Source organism: Bos taurus, chromosome 16, assembly GCF_002263795.3.
Source record: "Bos taurus isolate L1 Dominette 01449 registration number 42190680 breed Hereford chromosome 16, ARS-UCD2.0, whole genome shotgun sequence".
Classification (NCBI taxonomy): Eukaryota; Metazoa; Chordata; class Mammalia; order Artiodactyla; family Bovidae; genus Bos; species Bos taurus.
This window is the reverse complement of record NC_037343.1, coordinates 1,986,344-2,001,104: the sequence shown is the minus strand read 5'-3', so window position 1 is coordinate 2,001,104 and position 14,761 is coordinate 1,986,344. Positions and strand designations below refer to the sequence as shown.

The 14,761-nt window shown below is 54.7% G+C and overlaps 1 protein-coding gene across 1 annotated transcript in view; it reads left to right on the top strand.

Moving 5' to 3' along the window:
• PLEKHA6 (pleckstrin homology domain containing A6) overlaps window positions 1-14,449 on the top strand; it is a 35,048-nt gene extending 20,599 nt beyond the window's left edge. The window contains exons 14-22 of the mRNA XM_059875638.1: window positions 396-545; window positions 1,695-1,824; window positions 2,155-2,261; window positions 3,095-3,271; window positions 4,778-4,945; window positions 5,032-5,165; window positions 5,655-5,800; window positions 10,189-10,312; window positions 10,926-14,449. Of these exons, the coding sequence (XP_059731621.1) occupies window positions 396-545; window positions 1,695-1,824; window positions 2,155-2,261; window positions 3,095-3,271; window positions 4,778-4,945; window positions 5,032-5,165; window positions 5,655-5,800; window positions 10,189-10,304 (1,128 nt within the window). The 3' untranslated portion in view covers window positions 10,305-10,312; window positions 10,926-14,449. The remainder of the gene's footprint in view (window positions 1-395; window positions 546-1,694; window positions 1,825-2,154; window positions 2,262-3,094; window positions 3,272-4,777; window positions 4,946-5,031; window positions 5,166-5,654; window positions 5,801-10,188; window positions 10,313-10,925) is intronic.
• The last annotated feature ends 312 nt before the right edge of the window (window positions 14,450-14,761 follow it).

Below are 14,761 nucleotides of genomic sequence, written 5' to 3'. Positions count from 1 at the left end.
GAGAGAGAGCAGAACAGAGGTAGAAGGGAGGATGTGCCCAGAGTGATGGGGGTGGTGATGAGGAGAGAGCTCTGAAGAACATGCTGGGGCCTCAGTACAGGAGGGCGTCACGGGCAGGCAGGGCTTGCGCTGCAGATGGAGTCCACCCTGGCTCGGGTGGGAGTGAGGTGGTCCTGGGCCCGCCCCGGCTTGGGTCGGAGTGTGGTGGTCCTGCCCCGCCCAGGCTTGGGTGGGAGTGAGGGGGTCCCGGCCCGCCCCAGTTCAGGTGGGAGTATGGCGGTCAGGCCCGCCCAGGCTCCTGCAGTGTCGCGTCTGCCTCTGCTAACGTTCTCTTCTTCTGCTCTCACAGCGGCTGCTCTTGTTCCTCCTAACGCTCTGGCTTCTCTCTGCCTCAGGAGCCCGGCCCGCCGCGGCCCCCTCTCCCCAAAGCCTACGTCCCCCTGGAGTCTCCTCCCACTGTGCCTCCACTCCCTAGCGAGAGCCGCTTCTGGCCGCACCCCAACTCCCCTTCCTGGCACCGCGGTGGTGAGACAGCCAGGGGTCAGGTACCCAGTGCCCTCGGGCCCCGAGGGCAGGGATGGAGGGAACGGCCTGCAGGAGACCAAGTCACTGACCCTATGCCAGGGTTGACTTTCCCACAGCTCAGCGTTCCTGGCTTCTGTCTAGTCAGACTCTGGGATGAGCAAAGGGATGGCTGAGGCCCTCGTACCGGCCCTCTTTCCCCTTTTGCTTCCTGTGGACAATGGAAAACTGCGTTGCTGCCCTGCCCCATGGCAGCCCATGGCTGTAGGTGGTGGGTTGGGGCCCTCTCCCTGCCAGCGTGACCGACAGCGGAGACCCCGCGGTGCCCCATCCCCACCAGTGCCGTTCTGGTCTCGTCCTGCCTCGGTCCACCTCAGCCCCCGTCCCCCCACGCTCTCCTTCTCCCCTTGCCTGTGTCTCTGGGCCTCACCAGCCCCCGGAATGTAAGGATACACACACTTTCTCCCCTGTTCTGGCTCCTTCTCTCACCTGAATCGCTAGCCAAGGTTCAGGAGAAATGTGCAGTTAGGCTTGGAAGAGTTTGCGTGCTGAGTAGAAAGAGTCGTAAAACAGGCTCAGCCATTTACTGGTAATATGCACAACCCTGAGGGTCTGCCCGGTAAGGTGGGCAGGACAGGCATCATTACCTCAGTTTTACAGACAAAAACAGGTGGTAGGACTCACCCAAGCTCTCCAGTTAGGCCAGAGCTAGTTTCTGACCTCTGGTCTAGTTACATGGTTCTGGGAGTCCACAACCCCAATGCCCTTTTCCTTCCCACAAAACTCATCTGGTTTTCTTGTGGGAAAACCCGATAGAATCCTCAGAGATCTTTGGTTTTGTGGCCCCCTCTTCCAGTCGTTCCTCCTCTGGCTCACAGCAAGTCTGTACATTTCATGTTTGCCATGAGGGAATTTCTCTGATGAGCCTCAACTGGGGGCCTCTTGGAGACCCTGAGCCCTCATTCCACAAGAGGGCCCCACATTGGCATGGGTGGGAGGCTCAAGTGCATCCTTGCCCACTTGCCAGTGAGTGCACAGTCTCCCTGCTCCATGTCTCTTTCAAAGGTTGGCACTCCAACCATTGCAAAACAAAGCATCACCACCCAGGGCCAAGTTCTCCGAGGTTACTGTAGCACAGTCCGTCCATCCATCTTCTCATCCTTTCTCCCTAGCCCAAGGCAAGCTACGAGCAAAGCAAGAGAGACCCCCAACAGACATCCCCCCTGGACACCTCTAGAGACATCAGCCTTGTGTCCACCAGGCAAGAAGTTGAGGCAGAGAAGCAGGCGGCTCTCAACAAAGGTACCCCTGCCCCGCTGTCCCCTAGAAGCAAGGCTTCGCACCAGGGGGGAGCCCAAAGAGGTGCTCGCTCACACCCAAGAAAGCGCTTCCCCACCTGGGCCTCCACCTTTGCAGCGGGGCGGGACCGAGCCCCTCTGAGAAGGGGCGGGGCCGAGCCTCCCTAAGAAGGGGCGGGGGCCGAGCCCCTCTGAGGAATGGGCGGGGCCGAGCATCTCTGAGAAGGGGCGGGGCCAAGTCTCCTTGAGAAGGGGCGGGGCCGAGCCCCTATGAGGAGCGGGCAGCCCTGTGTCCCTCTTTGTGGGACCCACTGGCCACTGTGTCTCCCTGCAGTGGGCATCGTACCCCCACGGACCAAGTCACCCACCGATGAAGAAGTGACCCCATCGAGGGTGGTGAGGAGGAGTGCCAACGGGCTCACCAATGGCCTCTCCTCCCGGGTGAGTGCACGCCCGCAGGCCCCGAGCTTGCCCGAGTTGGGCTGGGAGTCAGCCTCTGTGTGGCCGCCTGTCACAGTTCAGGAAGCCCGGAGCTAGAGGAGGAAAGTAGAACAAGACAGAAGGGAAGCAGGGGAGTGCTTCAAGGAAACACGCCATGAGACAAGGAAGCTGTGCATAATCAAGATATCATATTGAACAAAATTGTTATAATGTGCCACTGATGAAACAAATGCAAAAGTCAATGGTCAAAGATACATGTGCTGGCCAGAGGCACTGTGTTAGTTTCCTAGGAAGTTAGCAAAATGCTACGAATATGGTGACTGAAAACAAGTTATTCCCTCACCATTAGAGAGGCCAGCATCCAGAATCAAGATGTCTGAAGGTGGGCTGTGTGTGCAGGCTGAGGAAACACCCATTCCATGCTTCCCTCCTGCCTTCTGGTTGTTGCTGGCAACATTTGGCTTGTAGACACATTCTTTGGCTTGTAGACACGCCACTCCAATCTCTGCCCCACCTTCAATCACCTTCTACTCTGTATGTCTTCTTTTTCCTGTTGCTTATAAAGGCACCCATTATTCAATTTAGAACACACCACATTTGAAAATGATCTCATCTTGGGCTCCGTAGCTTAATTACACCTGCAAAAACTCCATTTCCAAGTAAGGTCACATGCACAGATACTGCGGTTAGGACTTAGATGTATTCTTCGGGGTTCACAATGTAACTCATTACCGGCAGGCTTCCCAGAGAAGGGAAATTTTAAGGGATACTGGCAGGTAAAAAGTCGGAGGGCAGGGGAGGGCACCAGTCCGAGCCCTGTCCTCCCCCCGCAGCAGGAGCGCCCCAAGAGTGCTGTGTTTCCCTGCGAGGGCAAGGCCAAAATGAGCGTGGAGGAGCAGATGGACCGCATGCGGCGGCGCCAGAGCGGCTCTGCGAGGGACAAGCGGAGGAGTCTGCAGCTCCCACCCAGCCCGGCCCCCGACCCCGGCGCCCGGCCTGCCTATAAAGTGGTAACGTCCTCCCGGCCCCACAGACATGGCCTGGCGTCTGCCAGCACTGCCCACTACCAGGCATGGTCAACCTCAGCCGGAGGGGCCTGGAGGAGGAGGAGGTTTCAGCAGGGAGGGGCCAGGACGGACCCAAGCCAGGCAACTGGGAGACCTGGGGAAGCTTCTCCCACGCTGGGCAGAAGACATACTGCAGCAAGCGTTTGCCTCTTTAGTGTTTTAAGAAAAATAACTCACAAAAAGAAATGCCTTGATTGTTTTAGTTGAAGTGAATTATACAAAATTCATTGAATAGAGAATAGTACAGAATCCACAGCCTAGATGTTTCTAATGTTTCTAGAGCATTTCCTGCGCGCTTAGAAGGTCATCATCACAGCGCACCAGCACATGCTAGATGTTTCTAATGTTTCTAGAGCATTTCCTGTGCCCTTAACATTGGGCTGGGGGTGGCAGGTCATCATCACAGCGCACCAGCACATGCTGCAGTACAGGTCCCAAGCCCTTTTGTCTCGTTTAGTCGTTTCAAGGATATTGGACTAGGAAGTGTTACCCCCACTGTTGTTGTGGTTCAGTCACTAAGTCGTTTCAGACTCTTTACGACCCCATGGACTGCAGCACACCAGCCTTCCCCATCCTTCACTATCTCCTGGAGCTTGCTCAAATGTATGTCCATCGAGATGCTGATGCTAATTAACTGTCTCATCCTCTGTCACCCCCTTCTTTTGCCTATAATCTTTCCCAGCATCAAGATCCTTTCCACTGAGTTGGCTCTTCAAATGAGGTGGCCAAAGTATTGGAGCTTCAGCATCAGTCCTTCCAATGAATATTCAGGGTTGATTTCCTTTAGGATTGACTGATTGGATCTCCTTGCAGTCCAAGGGATTCTCAAGAGTCTTCAGCACCACAATTAGAAAGCATCAATTCTTTGCTCTCAGCCTTCTTTATGGTCCCAGTCTCACATCCATACATGACCACTGGAGAAACCATAGCTTTGACTAGATGGGCTTTTGTCCCCATTTTAGAGACCGGGGAAAAAGTCATGAGAAATTAAGGAGCTCTGGGCCACACAGCTCCTAAGTGCAGAGCTAAGAATAGCCCAAACTATGGGGCTAACTTCTCTTTCCACTAAATTTCAGAAATACAGAAAAATTATGACCCATAAATCCTGCCCTTTTTTCACGTGATAAGGCTAGAGATCCATGTAAGACACACTGATTCCGTTACTCAAAATATATGGCACAGGATGTGAACGCAGGTGAGGCGGGCGGAGAGAGACAGGCACTGACAGGAGACAGTGATGAGGTGTTTCCTCTACACCCTTGTAGGCGAGCAGGCTTTGGATGAGCACCACGGAAGGAGGGTAGCTTTGCAGTGGGCGTGGTGGGTACAGTGGGGTGGTTGCCAGGTCAGGCGTGCTGGGCAGGGCCGGTGAGGACCCCGGCGTGGTTGGGGCTGCCTGGAGGCAGCGGGACACAGGCCCCGCGTGGTCCTGACTCTGCCGCCCCCCAGGTGCGCCGCCACCGCAGCATCCACGAGGTAGACATCTCCAACCTGGAGGCGGCGCTGCGAGCCGAGGAGCCCGGCGGGCAGGCCTATGAGACTCCGCGGGAGGAGATCGCCCGGCTCCGCAAGATGGAGCTGGAGCCCCAGCATTATGACGTGGATATCAACAAGGAGGTGAGCAGCGTCCTGCAAGAGCAGCACAGGGTCGGGGTGGGGGGACCGTAGAAGGGCGTGGAGGTGGTGACCGCGTCTCTCCACAGCTCTCCACCCCGGACAAAGTCCTCATCCCCGAGCGGTACATTGACCTGGAGCCCGACATGCCCCTGAGCCCAGAGGAGCTGAAGGAGAAGCAGAAGAAGGTGGAGAGGATCAAGACGCTCATTGCCAAGTCCAGGTAACAGGCCTCGGGTGACCTCTACCTTCTCCGCCCACCCTGGCACCCAGGACATCGAGGGCACTAGCGCTCCTGAATCCAGTGCCCGGACATGTGGTTGGTTCTCCCAAGCCTCCCACCGTGGAAGAAGTGGTTTGAGGCGGCAGACTGGGCCGAGACACGTGGCTGGGTCGGTGACGCAGCCCTCGGTGCCACAAAGACCTCCTGGGCGCATGCATGTGCTCTCATCAAGACAAACGGATGAGTTGCCCTCTGCTGACTTCTTTTCCCCATCAAGGCTGCCCTGAGTGTTCTCTTAAACCTTCTAGTTCGTTCTGAAATGTTGCAGGCAGGGGTCCTGACATGCATTTTGCCAGGGTCCTACTCACCCCAGGGGACAGGCTTGCACACTCACAGGCCCCTGGACCCCCACCACCCTCAGCCCGCAGGTCCCCCAAGCCAGCTGGACCATCCTGCCCCCTCCATGTCTGTGTGTCTGTGCCTCTTCAGTATGCAGAACGTGGTGCCCGTCGGCGAGGGGGACTTTGTGGACGTGCCCCAGGACTCAGAGAGCCAGCTGCAGGAGCAGGAGAAGCGGATTGAAATCTCCTGTGCCCTGGCGACCGAGGCCTCCCGCCGAGGCCGCATGCTGTCTGGTGAGAGGGGCTGGGCCTCGCTCTGCCAGGGAGACCGGCTGCCCAGGAGTAGGGGAGGCAGTGTGGCAGGGGCGAGCATAGAGCAGGGCAGTGTTCCTTGAGGTCAGGATGAGCGCTTGTTGAGCACCAGGGACTGTGCTAGGCTCACGGGGTGCGAAGGGACCAGAGTCGCTGACATCTGGGAGCTCCGAGTCACCATGACCCGCCTCGCTGCTGGTTGGCGGAATGGCCAGAGGCCGTGTGGGGAGCGCAGGAAGCCGCTGTACCTGTGCAGGTCCAGGAAAGGCCCAGAGAAGGGGTGATGACTGAGCCTGATGCGGAGATATACAAGTGTGTGCCAGAGTGTGGCGGAGTGAGGGCCAGTGTTCCAGGGCATTCTCCAACTTCCCATTCGTGCTGCAGGCAAATAACAGGAATGAAAAGGGAAGATGGTACAAGTAGCCAATAGAGTCACCACCTTGGCTATTGACCCAAACCCACTTTCCTGCTAAGAAAAGATGAGTGTAAGGAGCTGACTGCACACTGATACAAAGGTTAGGGGGTCTTAGTGGACACTACAGGGTGTAGCCAGTAGAATTAACTTCTCTTCCGTCTGAAGGGAAGCATCCTGGAAAAGAGGAAAATGTAATTGGGAAGAATGGAAGAGACTCTGTGAATGGGAGGCTTTGTGGTGGAGGAAGTGGTCAAGTCACGAAGCCTGGGAGACAGAATATTCCCTCTTCCTCAACATGAAAGGTGCTTCGGATGGAGAGGGGGAAGGCTCCAAAGGCCAGCCAAGACAAATGCCCTAGATGGATGCCAGGCTTGTGGTAACTTTAGTCGTGCTGGCCACAGTTCTAATGCCCTGGGTGAGTGTCAGATTAGGATCGTGGCTAGACGCACAGAGGAAGGAAAGGCTTTTCATGTTAGTGGCACAGGGTTTCAGTCCTGGCTCTTTTCTGCATCTGTAAAGTTTAAATCAAGATACCTGTCTAGTGGTGTGAGGATGGAAACAAGGGGTGCTAAGCAGGTAGCACCGTGCCTGGCGCTCAGTAACTGCTCAGTAAATGCTCCCCTGCTGTGGGAGCGGTAGTCCCAGTGCTGGGGGTCATATTAGTTGAAATAGCAGCAGCTAAAGTAGAAGCAGGAGCCTTTTGTGGTTTTTCTAGCTATTTTAAATATGGATATTTTCAGAAACCAAAGCGTTTTGAGATACAGCAAAAGGGATCTAAGTAAGCTTTAAGAGAGAAGCTACTAGCAGTTGGGGTGTAAATGGACTTTAGAATGGGTGGCCAGGGAAAGTCCTTGGAGATCTTTCAGAAACAAGCTCTCAGTTGGCAGGAGAGGAGAGCAAGAGAAGTGATAGGCTTCAGAGAGCCCCATCCTGCAGCCAAAAGGCAGCAGAACCAGTTTGGCTACAAGGAAGCTTCTGTCAACCGCCCTGTAGTTTAGCTACAAAATGAACCCGAACCTTCCAAAGATCAAATTCCACATGCTCTGGGCAAAAGGCAACTTCCTGTTTCAAGAGTTAGAACAGACGGCGCTATTAAAACTTCTCTGACCCTCCCCAGCCCCTGGCTTTCCCTGCTACAGCTCCCCTACCGAAGGCGTTGTGAAAACAAAGCTCACCCTGGCTTTTCAGATTCTCCCTTGATACACATGGGCTTACATTCCAGAGTCTGTGTGTGCAAAGCAAATGGTCACCCTGCTTTTGCCAAAACCCCAACTATTTAAAACATGGCTGTGGCCCGGCCAGACCTCAGACTTACCCTGTCCCCACCGCCCCGACCTGTGGCTCACGTTCCCAGAGCTCTGCCGGGCACGGCAGACGCTGTGTGGGAGAGGGTGCCCATGGGCTGGTGCAGCGGGCAGGGGGTGCAGTTAGGGCCTGAGTGCAGCGTGTGGCCTGGGTGCAGAGGCGGGCGGCCAGCTTGTAGCCGTTGTCGGTGTCCTGGCGTGCAGTACACGGAAGATGGGGCAATAGTGGGTTTGTCCATGTGGCGTGATGTCATCTCAGTGTCTGTACTGGGTAATGGTTGTAGGTACACATGTATGTGTGTATATTCACGTATGTGATGTATGCGTGGAGGGAATGTTTGCAAATATAGGAGTGTGTCTGTGTGTGCAAGATGCCTATGGGTGTTGTGCAGAGACCCATTATTTATCAGTACAGGTGGTGTTTGGGAAACTGTTGCTGTGAGTGTACAATATGTAGGTGGAGGTGGTGCTTAAACATGCAGACGTTTACACGTGATGGGCTTTCTTTGCAGTGTGATGGATGATCGAGGCTATTTGTGTATATGTTGTGCACAGTGTGTGTGTGGAACTTTTGTGAAAACACACCGACGTGTGCAGGATGGAGAGAGCACAGCCTCATGAACGTGAATACGTGTGACTGATTATTTATACGTGCAGGTGTGGTAGTACTTGTGAACACACAACTGAAGTAGCACATTGTACAATGCCTATGTGCTGCATATGTGAACTTATTTTGATGGACATGTTCATAATCTGTGTTTAGTATTTTTCTGATTTCGTAGAGGTTGTATTTAACATAATTAATCTTTCTTGTTCTCGCTCATTTAGTATCATTATGCATGTACGTGTGCTAAGTCACTTCAGTTGTGTCTGACTCTTTGCGCCCCCGTGGATTACAGCCCACCAGGCTCCTCTGCCCATGGGGATTCTCCAGGCAAGAATACTGGAGTGGGTTGCCGTGCCCTCCTCCAGAGGATCTTCCTAACCCAGGGATCGAACCAGCATCTCCTATATTGGCAGGCGGGTTCTTTACCACTAGAGTATCATTATAAATGTCCTTATTTTGCTGACCTCTGTTGAAGAGATGCCCTTGGGGTCTCTAATCCGTACAGGTCTATTTGTGGCCCTGCTAAATGCTCCCAGACTGTGAAGGCTTTAAAGTTAATATGTCTCCTTTTCACAGAAGGTGCTCTCGCCTTCAGTTGTGCCTCAGTGGGCCTCTCAACTCCTCTTTCTCTCTCCCTCTCCTAATTTTCCTATTTCTAATCTCTCATGGGCTAGACACCCAGAAAGTCAACACCTATCATACTTGTGTTTAAATAAGTATCTGGACTCCAAGGAACTCTTGAGTGAATAAATTGTAAGAGCTTTATTGCATGCACATTGTAGCATCTATTTGGCTTCCTTAAGATCTTCCTTGCTTAGGTTTTGGTTTTTTGACTCTTAGGAATCGAAGTTACCAGACAACTACCCATTGAATCTGTGATACGGGTGTGCACATGGATGTGTGCTTCAGAGGTGTTTGTGGATGTATTTGTATGAAAAGTGACAAGTGTGTTGGGTTGTGTACGAGGCGCAGGCTCAGTCGTGCCCACACACACACATGAGTTGTGTGCGCTGAGTAGAAAAGTGTGGTGTTGCTGGACCCATGCAGACTGGATCACTTCCTTCTGTATGTTTGTGGGCATGCACAGATGTGCCACGGTGCTGCGTGGGCCCTTTCTCCTGTGCAGAGGCCAGGGAAGGTGATGAGGACCCAGGCAGGGTGGGAGCAGGGGTCTGGGAAGGCCGGTGCCGGGGTCCCTCTCCGGAGGGAGACATTGTGACCCTGGCCCAGGCCTGGTTCTGCTCTGAGCCTGAGTGAGGCTCCCACAGCCACACCAAGGGAGCACGGGGGTCTAGAGACTTGCAGGGCTTGTTCCTAACACTACGACTCCTTGTCCTTCACTTTGCTGTTCTCAGCATGGAAAAGAATGATAATAGAGTAAAATCTCAGTAATTCAAATGTCACCACTTTCGGGCTTAAATGATCTGTTTAGAGGTGGATTGAAGTTGGCCTTTCCTGGATGGATGAAAAGAGATCTCAAGTGACAGCGGGAATCGCTTTTGAACCCTCCAGTCAAAGTTAGACTGGTTTGAAGCCCATCAGGAGCCTCTGTCCTCGTGGAGCTGATAAACACTGGGATCACTCCACTTTGAGTCATTGAATGAGGGCCTGGTGATTTGGATTAGTGTGATTTTACTGCACTATTAATCATGGTCATCAGTGATATCACTGCCTCTGAAGGTGCCACCCCTCACCCTGTCCACAGTCGAGGGGAGGTGTGAGCATCTCCCCGCTGCACAGATGGAAGGGGAGCTCTAGGCTCAGAGGGGCCAGCATCACCCCCAGTCACCCTGGTTCTCAGCAGAGCTTGGATGCGGCCAGGTCTCCCCTGGGGCCCCGTGCTCTCCTCCATGGCGACCCTGGAACCAGCTCCGCTCAGCTTGAACAGATGCCCAAGCTCAGCGCTCCTCTCTGCTTGCCTCCTGCCTTGCTCCCTGCGTGGAGGAGGGCCTCGCTTGCTCTGGGCACCGGCCTCATGCCTCCGCCTTCCCCACCCCCCACCCCCGCAGCCCCTATTCACTGCCCTGTTCATTTCTGTTTCCAGTGCAATGTGCCACCCCAAGCCCTCCCACCTCCCCTGCCTCCCCGGCTCCACCAGCCAACCCCCTACCGTCTGAACCCCCGCGGGGCGCCGACAGCAGCCATGTCATGCGGGTCTGAGCTCTGACGTAAGCACTTTTCTACCGTATTTCATCCAGCCCCGGGAGTGGGACCCCTGCCCTCCCCCCGCCAGCCGCCTGCACCCTCCATCCCGCCCGCCATCGCTTCTCCCCGCGCCGGCGCGCCTCGCCGCTCTTCCCCTCCGTCGGTCCATCCCGCGCGGTGCTGGGCTGGAGCCGGCTGGCAGGGCTGCTCCCGGAAGCTGCGGTGCCAGTGGCTTTGCGTCTCCAGGAGCAGACAGGACAGAGGCCGCTCCTGTCCGCTGTCAGAGGGCTACCCCAGCTCCCCACCCCTGCACCTCCTGTCGGCCTGCAAGCCTGCCATCTGTTCCCTGCCTCAGAAGCCCCTAGAAGCTGCTTCTCCCAGATCTTATCTCTCCCAGATGGTACCCAGGTCTTCTGTAAAGTAAAGTGGCCCCGGACAGCTCTAGGCAAAGGCTGTGTCCCTTCCCCCTAGCACACAGCCCCTCAGTATCAGGCAGCTGAACAAGGACTGACTTCTGTTCCTTTGTCCGCCTCTCACAGGGTTGAGGGGTGGTTTTTGCAGAAGAGACTTTCTGGGCGGGTGGGCTGGAGGGCCCTCCCCGTGCAGCGCCTTCTCACCCGCGTCTCTCTCCTCCAGTGCAAGCCCTGGCTGAAGCCAACGCCGCGAAGCTCCAGAGAGCCACGTTCTGAAGCCGCCTCTGCCCCGCGGCCCACCCTGGCCCCCCAACCCCTGCGCTCCCACGGGAATGCTGCGGGAGCCAGGCCAGGGGCTGGGGTCGCCCAACAGCAGCACAGACACCACGGTGTCCACACCCCCGGGACTCCGGCCCGAGATCCTCGCTACTCAGACAGCCACCCTAGGCTGGGCGTCAGGTGGCGGGGTGAGGAGCGCCATCCTGTCCGCTGCCCTCGGCACAGGGAGCCTCGCTCTGGCCCTGGCTGGGGTTGTGACAGCCCTGCTGGAACATTCCTTGGTGGAGAAGATGCAGTGGGGAATGCACCCTGGGCCCTCTTAGGTTAGGACTTGTCGCTCGATGCCAAGAGTGGGGCCTGCCGTCATCCCCTTCCATCAGCCCCGCCCTGCTGTCCAGCGGTGCCCAGGGTCTTGGCACATCCCGGTTTATTGGGTGCTCCTTTGGGGTCCAGTGGAGACTGACCACCTGCCTGAGCCAAAGACAAGCTGACAAGAGATGGGAGAGGCTCCTCGGCTCCCAGAGGGGAGCGCTGGCCGTGGGTGGGAAGCGGCAAGTGTGTGCAGCGTCTGAGGGCAGGTTGAGAAGGGGTAGCGGAGAGAAGGGGAGAGGTCTCGGGAGGGCAGGAGGAAAGGGACTGGCAGGACTCGTGTGCGGGGAGGAGGGGGAGGACAGAGATGAGAAGGGAATGGGGTCGGTTTCCCCGGGGTGGAGCCTCAGGTTAGTGCCAGGCACAGTGCCAGGTGTCAGCTCAGCTCTCCCCACCTTGTGCCGGGATCGGGGGCTGCCAGCTCCAGGACCCCCACGGAGCACGCTGCTGTGGGGAGGAGGTGTGCGCTGAGGGCCCAGGGAGCGTGGGCTGGGGACAGCTTCTTCTGGATCTGGGCCTGATGTCGGCCTCCCTGTCCTGGGGTCAGGAGCAGAGACAAGGACCTGTCTTGGTCCTGCTGGAAGACCAGAAGGTGTGGGGTGGTCGGGGTGTGGAGCGTGTGATCAGCCACGGGGCCTTCCCTAAACGTTTCTGTGACACCATCTCATCGCCTTCCCCCTGGAATGTGCTGTGGGCCAGCTGAGCGTGTGTCCCAGGAGAGCAGATGTGGCCTGAGCCTGGTAGGCCAGATTCTGGAGTCCTCCTCTCAATCCCAGGCGTCCCACACAGGGACAAGTTGAAGCTGTTGGAGGGTCTCACTTCTCGCGTGGCTCATTCACACCCTGCGTAGCCAGGGGACCAGTGGCAGAGAGACAGGAGCAAAGCCTGCTGTCCCTCCGCTCCACCACCTTCAGATGAACGTAGCCAGAGAGGACGGAGGAGCTAGAGTGAAAACCCTTGGCCCCTAGACCTTCTCTTTGCCAGGGGTGCTTCCCCGAGACTTCAAGCTGAGCTTCAGAGACCCTGAGAACGATTCCTTCATCTTCTAGCAATTCCTCTCCACTCCTTCGTGGCTGGGACAGTTATGGTTCATATGCGAGTAAAGCTGACAATTCACTTGACAAATATTCCCTGAGCACCTTTTATGTACCAGGCGCTGTTGTAGGTGCTTAAGACATTCCCATGTTTCGGAGGGTTTACAGACAGGAGGATTCGCTCACCCTCACATCTAGCAGGTTTTTGTAAACGTGACCCTTGGCTGCATCTCCCATCTTCAGCACAGCTCAAGCACCCCAAACGTGTCCTTTCTCCCCCATAGACTGACAGGTGGGATCAGCTCCCCGGTAACCTTCTCTCCCTTCTCCATCTTCTCCCACACCTTGTCCATCCATAAAAAGCAGATTTTGGGGGTCCTTCCACGCCTTCTCCCTTTCTTTGTGTCTTTTTTTTAAGTGATATTTTTAGAAATACATGTGAAATACCAAGGATTAATGTCTGCCCCTCTGCGACCTCTCTTTCACCTCTTTTTCATAAAGCTGGCTCTTTATGTTGCTTTACATGCCTTAATATATGTTTTGTGAAGATTATCATATTGCAGATGTATATGTAATATATATATATATATATTTGTTTGGACATCTGATCCTTTCCTGAAACTCCTGCCCAGGCCCGTTTTCTCTCCTTTCCTTTCCACATCATTCCAAGCATACTGTGGCCATACCCCATGCCTTTTGATCCAAAGAGGGGGAGAGGAGTTATTTTAAGACAGATCTATTTTACATTTTTGTTATAAAAGCAAATCTATTTTCCACATGTGCAATGTCTGAATGGAATTGGCAGACGATGTGAGGGACTGGGGGGCTGCCTCTAGGTCCCGCCCTCCACCCTTCCCTCCTCCTCAGCAGCCTCCTCCTTCCCATTCCCAGTCTGCCAAGGGCTGGTCCCCAGAACTCAGCCGGAGAGGATCTTGCCAGGGCAGGACATTCTCTTGCAGTCCTGGTCTAAGGATTTGATTACACTGTCAACTTTTGATGACTCTCTAGGGTTATTGAATGTGAACCTTCTTGAAGGAAATGTTTACAGCTGTGTGCACAAAAGCAGACCCTTGCAGGCATACACGCCCCAGATGTGCTCCTGGATCACCACCTTTATCACCCTGCTGGAATATGCCAAACAGCACTGAGAATGTCGGTCTATTGTTTGATGGACCCAGGGTATGGTGCAACGGCCAGTGCAAACAGTGTGACATCTCTGGTCCTTCGGGGCAGACACATTCAAGTTCCTTGGACTTCTCACATTCCTTTCACTTGGTCCCTCTCTGGTCTGAGTGACATCTACAGCACCTGCCTCCCTCTGTGACCTTTCTTCTGGGGCCCGTTGTTAAGGGGATGGTACCCCAGTCTGGCATCCAGACTGTGAAGTCAGCCCTGAGGGTCCGAAGGATGAGGTGCATCTCAGCCTTGCCCAGGACTTTCCTGCTGCTGGGGCCCTGAACTAAGCCAGCTCAGCCTTCCAAACTGCTTAGTGACTGCTGAAGTGGGCAAGGGGCTCTTGCTTTGCAAGGATTTGGGCAGAATGGAAGTCTTTTGTCCAGATCTGGAATCAAAGGTTTTGGAGCCTAGCACAGAGCTCCTGGCCAGCATCTGAAGCCTGGCCTCCCACTTTGACCTTTGCTGGCACCCTATTCCGAGCTTAAAACATCTTGCTAGGAATGAAGGGGGCCTGGCTGGGGGCCCAGAGCTAAGTAACCCACCCGGGGAAAGCCCTGGTTACCAATCTAGGGCCTTCCCAGTTAACACATTACCTCCCTCAACAATAACCAGGAGGCTGTAATCAAGTACTAATGTTGTCACTTTAGAGATTTTCTGAGGTTGAAGGCTGTGCGTACTTGCTCACCTGTGTTGGTGAGAGGGATGCTCTTGGAGCAGGGCCGACTGTAGCAAGACAGAAGTAATTCCCTTCCCTTTAGGCAGCCCCTCACCTGGCAGCTCTTAAAACTAAGGAAAATATGAAATATACGTATATATACATATATCTATTTATGCACATATTGGGGCCAATTTGATTTGCTAGTATTAGACAATAAACTCTACAAGGAAATTTATGGTCTTGGTGTCTTTATTTAGTATAAAAATGACCTTAGAAGAAGAGTTAAGGTTAGATAAACAGTGAGTATCTGTCAGGGCTCCATAGCAGCCCCTTAGCTTCTTTCTAGCCAACAAGCCCCTCCCCAGGGAGGGGCCATCCCAACTGACAGGTGAGAGCTTGCTTCCTTCTCAGCAACATTCTTTTTATAGATACAGGTACTGAAGCACTCAGTGAACTCTGCATTTGTATCTTGCAAGTTTGTATAAACCCAATACAGGAAATAAATGGTTTGTGCAAGTGGCGTGTCTCTGGCACTCCGTGTCC